This window comes from Callorhinchus milii, unplaced genomic scaffold (genome assembly GCF_018977255.1).
Source record: "Callorhinchus milii isolate IMCB2004 unplaced genomic scaffold, IMCB_Cmil_1.0 Scaffold6, whole genome shotgun sequence".
In the NCBI taxonomy this organism is placed as follows: Eukaryota; Metazoa; Chordata; class Chondrichthyes; order Chimaeriformes; family Callorhinchidae; genus Callorhinchus; species Callorhinchus milii.
In genome coordinates, this window is record NW_024704747.1 from 24092394 (window position 1) to 24105488 (window position 13095).

At 35.4% G+C, this 13095-nt stretch overlaps 1 protein-coding gene across 1 annotated transcript in view; it reads left to right on the top strand.

Moving 5' to 3' along the window:
• Positions 1 to 13095, top strand: part of nckap1 (NCK-associated protein 1) — a 41204-nt gene that overhangs the window by 18400 nt on the left and 9709 nt on the right. Inside the window, 13 exon segments of the mRNA XM_042336131.1 lie at positions 57 to 166; positions 262 to 394; positions 911 to 992; positions 1146 to 1204; positions 2761 to 2782; positions 2785 to 2905; positions 4528 to 4660; positions 5641 to 5760; positions 7748 to 7887; positions 8998 to 9129; positions 9800 to 10018; positions 10127 to 10257; positions 12646 to 12743. Of these exon segments, the coding sequence (XP_042192065.1) occupies positions 57 to 166; positions 262 to 394; positions 911 to 992; positions 1146 to 1204; positions 2761 to 2782; positions 2785 to 2905; positions 4528 to 4660; positions 5641 to 5760; positions 7748 to 7887; positions 8998 to 9129; positions 9800 to 10018; positions 10127 to 10257; positions 12646 to 12743 (1500 nt within the window).

Consider the following 13095-nt stretch of genomic DNA (forward strand, 5'->3'; position numbering starts at 1 on the left):
ATACTGTTTTTTGTCTTGCTTTGGAGAGTTGCTTAAGACAATTTTTGTTTTTCCAGGCACTCTTTGTATTTATGGCTTTATCTTTTGCACGTGATGAAATTATCTGGCTCCTTCGTCACGCAGACAACATTCCAAGAACTAGAAACAGTGATGATTTTATTGATAAGTAAGTGACTTGCTTCATTTTTGCACCTAATCCAAATATTGTATTAGTTGTCATTTGTCTTTAAACCTTGATTCCTTTTTGGTTTAATTTTGCAGACACATTGCTGAGCTGATATATTACATGGAAGAGCTCAGAGCTCATGTGCGCAAATATGGACCGGTGATGCAGAGATACTATGTGCAATACCTTTCTGGTTTTGATGCAGTAGTTTTGAACGAACTTGTGCAGGTGAGATTGCTTAATGAGTTTAGATAGGATTGCAGGGATGACAAGCTATGTTAGAAAGGGATATTATTAGGAATTGCAGGCCTTTGAAAGGAAAGGGAGTGGGATATTAGATTCAGTGGCTAACAAAGCGGTAAAGTAGCTCTACAGCAGTCATTTTCTAAACAGATTTATGTGTAGATTTAGAAGTTTTAGATGCAGTGTAGTTTTTCAGCCAGTAGATGGCACGTGAATCTCATTAATCAACTTGATTTATGCTCTTGTTAGTTGAGGGATAGGACTGAGAAAACGTAAGTTTTATTGATGTTTAAGTCTACTGCATTAATTTTTTTTCTAAGCTGCTAATGCAGTAACTGTTAATGCAGTCACTCTGTTAAATAGATTCACTATGTCAACTATTGGATAAAGTGATGGGATCTAGTCTTACAACTTGGATTCTTGAGGAAGTGAATATCAATGTATGCTGTTTCTCCCCGACCCAGACCATATTTTAAAATGATTCTTCTGCTTGCTTTCTAGAATCTTTCAGTATGCCCAGAAGACGAGTCCATCATTATGTCTTCTTTTGTGAACACCATGACTTCCCTGAGTGTAAAGCAAGGTAAGACTTGCATTTATTTTGTTGCGTCCCAGCACATTATTCACCATAATTAAACTTCATTGAACTATGAAGAAAAAAACATTTTATCCTGTGCAGTGCTTAATAAGTTTATTTAACAAGCCTGTTGATCATCTCTTTCTCTGCATAATACAGTTGAGGATGGAGAAGTGTTTGATTTCAGAGGAATGAGACTGGACTGGTTTAGATTGCAGGTAAGGATGAAATTAATGTTATTAGAAGCATTTCCTTGCAGTTGATTTAGACTTTCACTTCCACCAATAGCTCCACGAAGCAAAAACAGGAGATTACAAGACTTTCAGATTGTGTAATCTAGAGTCAAAAGTGTTGTGAATATTCAGCATATGATAAACCAATTGAAAATTAAACGTGTGATTGGAATATTTGTAGACTATTTAGAGAGCAGTTTAAAGAGAAATTACAGTAAATGCTGGGTAATAATAAAAAACATGATAAATATTCAGTGGTTGAATGGAATTTAAGGAGGGGTATGCATCCTCGCCCTGTGTAATTGTTTTTCCTGCCCTGCAGTGTTTAGCTTAGATTTGTGAGCTGTTATTGAGCAGGCAGTGGTCATTCCAAGCCCCACAAAGAATGCTGGTAGATCTGGTTTGTGAAATCATAAAGTCTGAATTTCAACATTTATAAATGGAGATCAAAGACATTTGCTGACATTGTATAATTAAGCACAGTGCTGTTGGTAAGTCTCTGGAAAATAGTTTTGCTATTTCCAGGAAAACCAAAGTGTTGACGTGTCTCCCTCCAGTTTGCCAGTTTACAGTTGTAAATCTAGAAACTATTTTGAGTTCAAAGGCAAATCATACTCTGTATAGCTGTCAAAGGTGACATTTTCAAAAAGCAGTTTTCGGGTTTACATAAAGAAAAATGCAAAGTCAAGGAAATAAATGGGCACCTAAATGACAATGGCAAGATTGTAAGACAGACATCTTATTGTCATGTCCCATACAATGGATAAATATAAATGCTTGATTTGTCTTTAAACCCTCCAAAATTTCATGTTTGCTTCAATATACTATGATCAAGGTATATTTATTTTGCCCACAAATTATTAATTATTCTCTCTTCTACGCAATGTGCAATGATCAAATGGTTCTTTGCCCTTAAGGATACATGCTGGTATGGGGAACAAGTAATAAGGGTAGAAATTTGTATTTCTTAAGATTTTTGAAAAAAAAACATTTGTATTTTCTATTTAGTAAACTAAATTGAAGCATTCATGAATTATTGATCCTGTAGTATAACGGGTTAAATCAGTTGCATTATTAACAAAGTACAATGCATGACCACAAACCTATCAAAAAAATAATAATCATTTGGTCACTCAATCCACGACTGTGACACTGCTGTGCATAATTGGCTGCAGCGTTTCACCCACAAAATGTACAGTCAATTCACTTCACAATATATTCTGTGAAGCACTTTAAGACATCTCGATGATGTGATAAGGCATTATATCAAATCCAAGTATTATTACCATTTTTATTGAATTACTGCAAGACTTGGATGAAGCGAATGGTCATTGTATTTTTTCCATTTGATTCTACAGAGTGTCAATCGCCTAGTGTTTGCTTATCTTTCATTTATTACATTTATAATTGTCCAATAATTACTTTAATTCAGTATGTGTATTTTTTTTGGAACTGTGTGTAGCCCTCCAGTTTACAAGTTTTCATTTTAAAATACACAAGGAATTGGGTCAAATTGAAAATCCTGATGTTGTAATTTATAGGCTTACACTAGTGTCTCCAAGGCTTCCTCAATCTCTCCGATCACAAAGAGCTCGGAAAAATGATGAATACGATTATATTCCACACGAAAATGGTAGATTCCTTGGTTGAAATGCTGGTAGAAACTTCGGATCTCTCCATCTTCTGGTATGTTTATATTCCAGTTAATTTGAATCTTCTGGCCCTTGGTTTCCTGTGTTCCTACTAGCAATACTTCAGGGGAGTGCTAACAGGATTTTTGTATGGGGAGATGCATTCTAATATACATTCCTATGTTCCTAAGGCCCTTATCTGGAGGGAACTAAATTTAGCAGTTCAAAGCAATGTTATGAGAGCAATTGTTTATGAGCTGAAAATAATTGGCTCACCTGCTGCCTTGATTTCAAGATCCATTTATCTTCAATTGGACTTTGGCAGATTCTTAAACCTCAGTCCAAAACTCTGCCTTGTATTTCTGTATATAAAACTTGTAATTTTCCAAAATGGAAATATCAAAGGTTTTTCTGTATATGGCCCCATTATAATTGATGTACAGGAGATTATTTTATACCTTAGCTTTCTGGTTACAATTAAAACAAAACAGTACAGAGTTGAAGGATGCCATGTTTTTTTCTGCCTAGAGGCCCGAGTAGAGTAGTTTGAAAACTCACCATGTCCACACTATTTGTTGTCTTGACACACCAGGAAATGTGTGTGAACAATGTAGGAATCAACACCCTTTTCTTCCTCTGAAAATAAATCACCATGATTTTATGTTTGGGGGTGGAGGAGAGAAATCTTTGGAGAAATGGGAGTATTGGTTTAAATTGATACTGGGATCTCAACTAATTGGTAGTCTGGTACTTGTGTTTTAACTATCTGCCTGCTTTCAATGGCATTTTATGAATCTTATCAAAATTGTATCTTCTCCAGTTTTTTTTGAAAAACATTATCTGGGAGCAAATTAATTTCATATTTTAAAACTGCAAGGGCCCATAATCTTGCATTTCAGTAGAGTGTTGAACTACTGTTTTTGTATAGACATTTTGCTGGTCACAGTTTAAACGTATAGAAAATGGATTTTGTGAATAAAGATTCTCTAACAGTTCCACGCATAGGCATCTATTAAACCTGCTTTATTCAGAGCTAGTTATATGTGGAGAAAATACTGGTAACTGTGTGTAGGAAGTAACCTTTTTTTTCCTGGGTTTGCATCTTTGTATTTAATGATATCTGCAAAATTGAGTCTAAACAGCAAAAGATGAACAAATTACTCATTTGGCATATGAGCAGTTCCGCTTTCTTCCACCTCCATAATTATTGCCTGGCTCCATCTCTATCTCATCCCAACTTTTAAAGTTAGCAGAGAGGAGAGTTTAATTCCATCAGACTGGGCCTTCAACCTCTGTCCAATATATTAATTCCAAATTCTCAGTTATAATTTCTCTCCTTGAAAAAAGCGATTTATTGTGTTTATCCCAGATACTGTCCTTGTATGAAGTAGACATTTTGGCGGATTTGCATATTTGCACGCGGTTACCGAGTTTCACTCCAGGACCACGACGCATTGGGTTACTAGTATGAAAAAAGATTTATTACCAAAATTGACCACGGAGTAATCACTTCCCCTTTAATTTCATTGCAAAAAATCAGTTGCTATATTATACATTGGAAACTGCTGGAAAGCTCTTTCTTAAAAATGAAAGTTTTTTTGTATTAACCAATATTCGGGTGTACAGAACTTTTAACACTGATGTTACTGTATTAAAGTGGCGTTTAATGCTGTTAAGCTTTTACAGTCGTGCTTTTGAGAAGATGTTTCAGCAGTGCTTGGAGTTGCCTTCACAATCGCGATATTCAATCGCCTTCCCTTTGGTGTGCACACATTTTATGAGCTGCACCCATGAACTGTGTCCTGAAGAGGTAAGATTGTTTCTGACTTACTTAGTTTTAGGTACCTGATTTCAACATTGCATTTTCCAATAATTTATAATCGTGTTGGGCATTATACATCAAAGTTGAGTTGAAAAAAAATGTATGCACCCACATTGGTATGCACACTATGGTTTGAAAACCTCTTCTCCCTCTCTGGCCTTTAGCATAGCTGCTGGTCCTTGTGTCTTCGGGTCTTTGTTCACATTGTGGATGGGGAATATTCCCTGAATTGAAATTAAGATCTTTTCCCTTTGCTTTTCAGAAAGACTTTAACTGAGTCTTTTCACTTGAATTAGGAATCAGGGATGCCCTTGCCTCATTAAAATCTTAAGAACATAAGGCTTAGTCCATCTGTATAAAATATAATTGATTTTAATACAACTCATTTCAATAATTGTCTGGAAATGCTAATATCAAAATCAGATTTTAGGATCATTGTAACCAATTGCCAAGACCATTTAAGGGTGTTAATCTCTTTAATTGTGACAAATGACACTCTAAACTATGGGAGTAAAATCAGGTTATTAAATCAGCTCGCTCTTGAGGTGAATATTTATCATTCTTACAAACATTCCGTAACAAGATGTTTGTTGCCGTAGCCAGTGTGAAATTTTGCATTTAAAAACAAGATGACATTGATGTATAACATCCGCACTGTGGATTTAACTGTTGTGTATGATTGAATTAGGAAATAATGTGTATATATACATTCACTGAGCATTTTCTGTTTTAGATGTGATGTGTTTTTATGTTATTATCTTAGTAAATACTAAATTCCACCGGCATAAATGTATCGATGCACGTACAGTTTTTAGCACTCTGTTTGCGGAAAGGCTAACTCTTGCATCTGGTCCAGACATGGGTTATTTTCTATCAATATTTTATTTTCGATAAATATTTTTCCTGAAATAATTTTTGGCCAACATAAGTATGCATGTTTCATAGTCTTGTGAACTCTATTGTTTCAGAGACACCACATTGGAGATCGTAGCCTTTCACTGTGCAACATGTTTCTGGATGAAATGGCTAAGCAAGCTCGCAATCTTATCACAGACATCTGTACAGAGCAATGCACTCTCAGTGACCAGGTGAGTTTCAGTTGAGGTATTAACAAAGCTGAATTCAAAACAGTATTGAAGTTGATGTATTAAGGGATATAATGATAACCAATGCATTTCATGTAGTGCCTTTCCCATTGCGTCATAGGATTTTACTGTAAAGAGTAGTGACTACTTTGTAGGTGAATATAAGTGATGGAGTAAAAGCAGGGGGAAAAACAGTAGAGCGATCAAGAGCCGCCATGAATTAATACGATGATAGTGGATGACAAACCGTACAGCCCCCTTGAGGTCATTTTATACAATTTAGAAAATCTGGTAATCTCTGGAAACTTGTAATAGTGCTTTATATAATTACAGCAGCTTATTTTAGAGAAGTGTACACCACTGAGCAATTCTCTATGCTAAAACTTTTTTAACTTGCCATAGTTTAAAGTGCTGTGTTGGCTCAGGTGGAAGTCTGAGAAAGCTCCTAAACTGTGTTTTTCTTGTTTCCCACTATATTCTTATGGTGCATCATAAATCTCTGTACTTGTCCTCTGTGGCGTTCCTGAGTGCAAAATTGTACCTGAAATGTATTTTGCCACAGATTTTCATGCGTTTCTGAAGTTTCAGTGTTTCAGCATCTTAAGACCAGGGAAGTAATTTCACCTCTATCTTGCATTTCAGAGCAAGATAATTTTACATCTCAGAGCAAGATAGTTTTGAAATTGATTTTTTGCAAGTTCATTTAAGAACTACAAAAAACGACTTCAATGTTATGAATGAATTCAACAATTTGCCAAATTCTGCACACTAAAATGCTGAAAAGTAGAACAAATTTAGGACCTGTTGGAAATTCTCCCCACCATGTATACATTGAAAATGACAAATTCTCGAGATCTTTCAAAACTCTTCCAAGAATGAGCTGCCTTAAGGTGAACTATACTTTTGGTCATCTAAAACCTCCTATTCACAATAGTGCCTTTCACAAAAACAAAATTTCCCAAAGAATTTTTCAGCATGGAATTAACTAGAATTGAAATTAATGGCATTGTGGAGTAACTATGCAAAGTTACTAGATGGAACTTAGTCCAGAATTTCAGACAGTTAGAAATGTTACTGCAGGAGCACAATTACTGGACACCGTTAACAGCGTGCAGTGTTCTGGTCATCGTGCAGGATTGTCACCGGAGCATACGCAAAACTTTTGAAGGTTTATCTTAGTGGTGATGTTTGATACAGATGCCAGGTTCCTTATAGGTGTTCCAACAGCTGAACTGATTATCATAGTCATCATCCAAATAACTTTTATCGAGTGTGGAAGATTTCAGTTGCAGGGCATGATGATGATAATAATAATAATGATAATCCTTGCATTTGATATAGCACCTTATCATGTCTTCGAGACATCTCAAAGTGCTTCACAGGGTACACTGTAAAGTGTAGTGACTATATTTTGTGGGTGAAAGCTTTTAAAGAAATGTGCATCTTTTGTACATTCCCTGACTTGTCCCACAGCTGCCACCCTGAAAAAAAATTTTGGTTGCAAGAGTCTCGGGCATGAATTATGTTACAGCACAATAGTAAATTAACGTGTGTTGGAAAGCTTTTGTATAGCAGGATGCAAAGAATAAGTCCACCTACAGTTATAAGCAATCTAAATTTCTTTAACAATTGTTGAAAACATCAGGTGATACTGAAATTTGGCTTAGTAAACTTCAATATGTAGAGGGTTTCCGTACTGGGAGAATTTGTTACTTCTGGAAATTGAGCTGAACACAATTTTTGTTGAATGTGCAATACACTTATTTACACTAGTCCAGTGAAAGACTTCACCTGAAAACATTTAATTACACCTAATGAAAAAAATTCTACCAGAAGAAATGCAGCATTCCATGGAAATGTTTAAGGTATTAGAATACAGCTGGATCCCCACCTTCATCATTCTACTCTGTCAAGTGTGTTAGCTTTGGCATGCTTCATCCTTTAAGCTGTTTTAAGGGTTTTACTTGTGTGTTTTTTTCCTGTTGTGTAGTTACTGCCAAAACATTGTGCCAAGACTATCAGTCAAGCAGTGAACAAAAAGTCCAAAAAACAGACTGGAAAGAAAGGGGAACCTGAAAGGGAGAAACCTGGAGTGGAGAGCATGAGAAAGAACAGGCTACTGGTTACCAAGTGAGGAGTCATTAATTACCATCTCTGTAATTTAGTTAAGATTTTTTTTCAGCATTAGTCCATAAACCAGAATTGAACACTTGAGACTACACATTTGCAAGATGCATTTCCATTTTCTGTGTTTTTTTAAGAATGACTGCATATGTTATCCTGGTAGAATTACTGGTAAAGTTTTGTAATTCTGTTGGCAGAATTGCTGTTTATGAACTGTAAGTGACTATCCAGCACAAAATTAAATTTGACTAATCATTTTCTATTGTGACTTAGAATGGCAGTGGTTAAAGCAATTGTTTGAACCTCCCTGAGTTGACCTTTCACTTTTTAGCAAAGAATGCACTAAAGCATTATAGTTGCTGGAAATAGTCTTAGCTCTCCAGAGTTAATAGCAGTTCGCAAAACTTAGTAACTAAATCAGCCTTTACTCAAAGTAACATGACATGCATTACTGTGGTGGATTTGATCCATCTTAGAATGACTCTATTTACTTATGTTGAGGTTTGTACTTTGGACTAAGTACTTTGAAAATAAGCGTTTCTCCTCTATACAACACAGTCCAAATTTACACTTATATAGCAACTTTCACATCAAGAAGGTACCCCTTTTTATTTCAGTTTCTCTTCCTCTTCCCGTCCACACCCACTTTAATCTTCTGTAAATCATCTGGCCTGACCAAGAACGCTTGTTGAGGATGTCATTGACTGAAAGCTTGGAAGCTTATTGACTAAATATCTCTCCAGTACACTTTACATTTTATTGTGTCAGAACACTTTGTGACTAAATGTTTTCATGATAGCTAAACAATTGTAGGAGAACTCTTAGCCCATCATTTTTTGGGTTGGGTAATGTAGACTGTTATGGCAAGATTTGATCACTTTAAGTTACTAATTTTGGTTGTGAAGTAAAATGTGTAAACAAAATATATTTACAAAAAATGTTAATACTTTCAGGTATTGCCTTAAACTGTAAATTAACTTTTATAATGGGAAGAACTATGAAATGATTATTGGTAAATAAAACATATCTAATGTTTTTAATTGGGAACTTTGGCAACAGAAGTTGTGTTCTACTTTGAAACAATTATTTACCTGTTTAATTTGATTTTCTTTTCAGTCTGGACAAACTTCACACCGCTCTCTCGGAACTTTGTTTCTCTATCAATTATGTTCCCAATTTAGTTGTTTGGGAGCACACCTTTACACCAAGAGAATATCTGACTTCACATTTGGAAATCCGTTTTACTAAGTAAGAACGCTTCACAATTTACAAGAAACTCGACTGATATTTTGTAGAAAATTTGACAAACAAAAAGTTCCACTTTCGCTCTTACCCATTTCGGTTGAATGTTTGTCTTTTTTAAAAAAATAAGTGCAGAAACTAGAAGCTAACATTTTGACTTAATATGAAGAATCAGTGATCAGCTAAAGTAACTTGTCAAGTATTTATGAGCTGCCAGATGTTGGCAATACATTTTTAGCTTCCTGAAATTATTTCTACACAAGCATTTTTTAAAGTTCACTGTTTTTTCTGGATCCTTTTTCAAGAGCGCTCTTAAAGTATTTGACTTGAGTAACAATTTCATCTGGATTATTTCTCTCGCAAATTAAGTTTATTTTGGTAATGTTTTGACTGATGGCCCTGATTTTAATTATGGAGCTAGCCCAGAGCCTCAACATAGTCAAGGCTGATGGAAAAGAGAATTTTTTTAAAAATGTTTTGCATTAATTTAACTCATTTTGGAAGTATTTGGCAGTAAAACTAATAAAGCAACACATTTCACTGTCTCAATGTTTGAATGTATAGGTAAAATTAAATATATAATATAGTACTAATATTTTCCAATTTGTATTTACTTGCTCTGTCTTTACTTGTGTTTGAGCAGCTTTGCTTATCTTGAATGATTTACTTTTTTCAGATCAATTGTTGGGATGACCATGTACAACCAGGCTACACAGGAGATTGCAAAGCCATCTGAGCTGTTGACAAGTGTGAAAGCCTACATGACAGTACTTCAGTCCATAGAAAACTATGTGCAGATTGATATCACCAGAGTCTTTAACAATGTTCTTCTCCAACAAACGCAACATTTAGATAGTCATGGTGAACCCACCATAACTAGCCTGTACACTAATTGGTAAGTGAAGTTGATTTAGATGTACTTTTGCCTAACTTGAATTTATAAAGAGTGGATTATAGCGTGACAGAATTCCTGTTTTAATTCCATTACCTTGCACTTCTACAGGTATCTCGAAACTCTTCTGCGACAGGTCAGCAATGGGCACATTGCATATTTTCCAGCCATGAAGGCTTTCGTGAACCTTCCTACTGAGAGTGAGCTGACATTTAATGCAGAGGAATATTCAGACATCTCAGGTAAAGAAATTAGGAAGAATTTTGTGAAGTGTAAAGCTAGCTTCTCCAGCAATAAATTCATGTGCCATTTGTTGTTTTTCTTCTGTCTGCCCACATGGAACATTGTAATGATTTTTAAAGTTTATTATTTGACGCAACAACTTTCAAATCATATATCTTTTTTTCTATAGGATATATATATTTGCTTAACTACATATATATAATTCTATGAATGACAACTATATATTTGACATTGCCTTTATTTTTTGTAAAATATTGAGGCAGTTTCAGTGCTAAATGTCACCAATGAAGGAATGGGTTTAATAGGGGTGTCTTGTAATTACACTTATTTTGCATTTATTTTTAAAATTTCAATAAATGATGCATAAATTTATTGCTGTAGAGCAGCCTTACACTTCAAAACATTCTCACAAGACTCATATATCCCAAGGCAGCTGTGTAAAGCACAAATATGATTCTTTCTTCACCACACTTTACCTTGGGGACCAGGACTTTTTTGGATGAAGCTTTCTCTCTGCTCATAAATAAACTTTCATTTGACTGGAAAAAGGTTTATTTTCCTTTGATTTGTCTTTAACACTTCATTCCAAAAGAGTTGAGCATTTCCATTGTTCTCTTTGGCAAATGCTAGCTGCATTTCTTTTTGTGTATCCTCTTAGGAACATAAGAATGTACAGACCAGAGAAACTGTTGTGGTCCGTTCTGGCCAAGACCAAAGTTTGAACTGTACCATACGATACTCTTGGCTCTGATACCCCTCAGTCACTTCTTTTACCTGAATATGTCCAGGGCATTCCTGAATTTGTCAACAATGTAAGGCTGGTAGCACCCTTGCCTCTTGAGTCAGAATGTTGTGGGGTACTATAGCTTAGTGGTTAGACAAAGACACTATTCTAAAAACAAAGATAGTTACTCCTAGCAAAATGCACAATGCACTTTACCCTAAATCATGTGAAGTTCTTGGAGACGTCCTCTTGATGTAAAAGACACTATCAATTGCAAGGATTATTATTATTTGAAAACATATACTTAGGTTCAGTTTATTTACACCATAGAATTTTGAAATCCTTCCTAGTAACTACATTGAATTTGAATTATCAACCCAAGTGCAATACATGATTAATATCTTGTGGTAAGTTATTCATAAAATAACATTGCAACCTGACTTATTTTCATACTCCTTCCAAAATAACGTTCTGACCTCTGTCCTGAAATGCTTAATATGAAAAATTATTTTCATTATTATAGTCTCAGCCCAAAATGAAATGTTGTGCAGCATTGAAGTCCTTATAACTCATAGATTCTGTGTGCATTTTTAATTAAAACGTAAGAGAAGCAAAATTATGATTTAGGAATAGAACTTGTGATTCATTGTTGCTAGATCCTTTTTGCCTCAACTTTATAAAGTCATCACTCTGTAAAGTAGATATTTGGTTTTTATGTGACAGCAATTCAACTTTTGAAGGGGAATATGGTGGTAGATTTATGTTCTGACTCCTGCCGTACTATAACTTATGCAACAACACTAAGTTACTTATAGTCGCAGGCCTAGCATTTTTGTTTGAAAATCCTAATTCTTTACAGGCTTTGGTGTCATTGTGTAACATTTCCCATTGGAATTTCCAATTTCCTGATCAGATGTTCCTTAAACGACTGTAGAACAGGCCAGCAGCTGAATATCAAGTCACTTTTCTCCCGGCTATTTTTCCCTACCGTTATTGCAATGGGCTGGTTGTCTGGAAAACTGAATGTCAAAAGCTCTGCGCATCCACAGAATCTGTTGTCATCACTTCATAGGCACGATCACATACATAATGGGAATGTCATCGGGTGTACAATGCTGTCAAGTCCTAGATTCCTGGTGCGCAAAGAATGAAACCTGCTGCCACTGAGTTAATCTATCAGCAGTTCCAGTAGAAAAACACTCATTCAGCAGAAATAACTGAGTGAGTGGAGCCTCATAGTAAGTTGTTCAGTGTAGCTCACCATGGAGGTTTGGTGTTGCTAAACCGACCCATAATGCAAGCGCAGAATAAAACACAACCACTAGTTTGTCACACTGGGGTTCATGCTGGGTATTAAGATGACTTCAACTGTTTTTTTTCCCCCCGCAAATGATTTTCCTTTTCCTATTTAGTAACCAACTCACCATAGTGCTATACTGTTTTTTTTTAAATGAAGATTTACAGAACTTAAGAATGCTTTTAAATGTTATGGAAATAATAATGTAGAGGGAACATATACAATCTTTTAAACCCGCTTTTATTGCCCCCGTATAGATACTTTTGGGGATTGTGGAGGTCTTTGAAAAAATATGGTGTCAATGTGGTGAAAGAGTTGTATTACTGTTGGGAGGTTGTGGGCTGAGATTTATCTTTATTCACACAGAAATGAGGTCCCTTTCAGAGCTGCTGGGTCCATATGGAATGAAATTTCTTAGTGAAAGCTTAATGTGGCACATTTCCTCACAAGTGGCTGAACTGAAGGTAAGCTTATGGTTTCATGTTAACTGTTCATGTATGTTATTAATTGTCTGGTGCAAAGGAAACCTGAGAAGGTTGCTTTGATGTTTTAAACTTGATGTTTTAAAATGTCGGCTGGATTACTGGAAGTTCATATTACAATACGAATCGCATTGAAATGATTGCATAACAAAGTGAAAAGTTGCATCTGCAAAATAATTAGTGTTTAATCCTTTGAATAGCACATGCTAACTTCTTAAAAAGTTGTAATAAGTGGTAAATCTTTTTGTTGTCATTTTCAAGTCTAGGTTTGGTGAGTGCAAAGTGAGGACATAATACTGGTCAGGATTGAATTACCACATGATGAGTGCTCCCT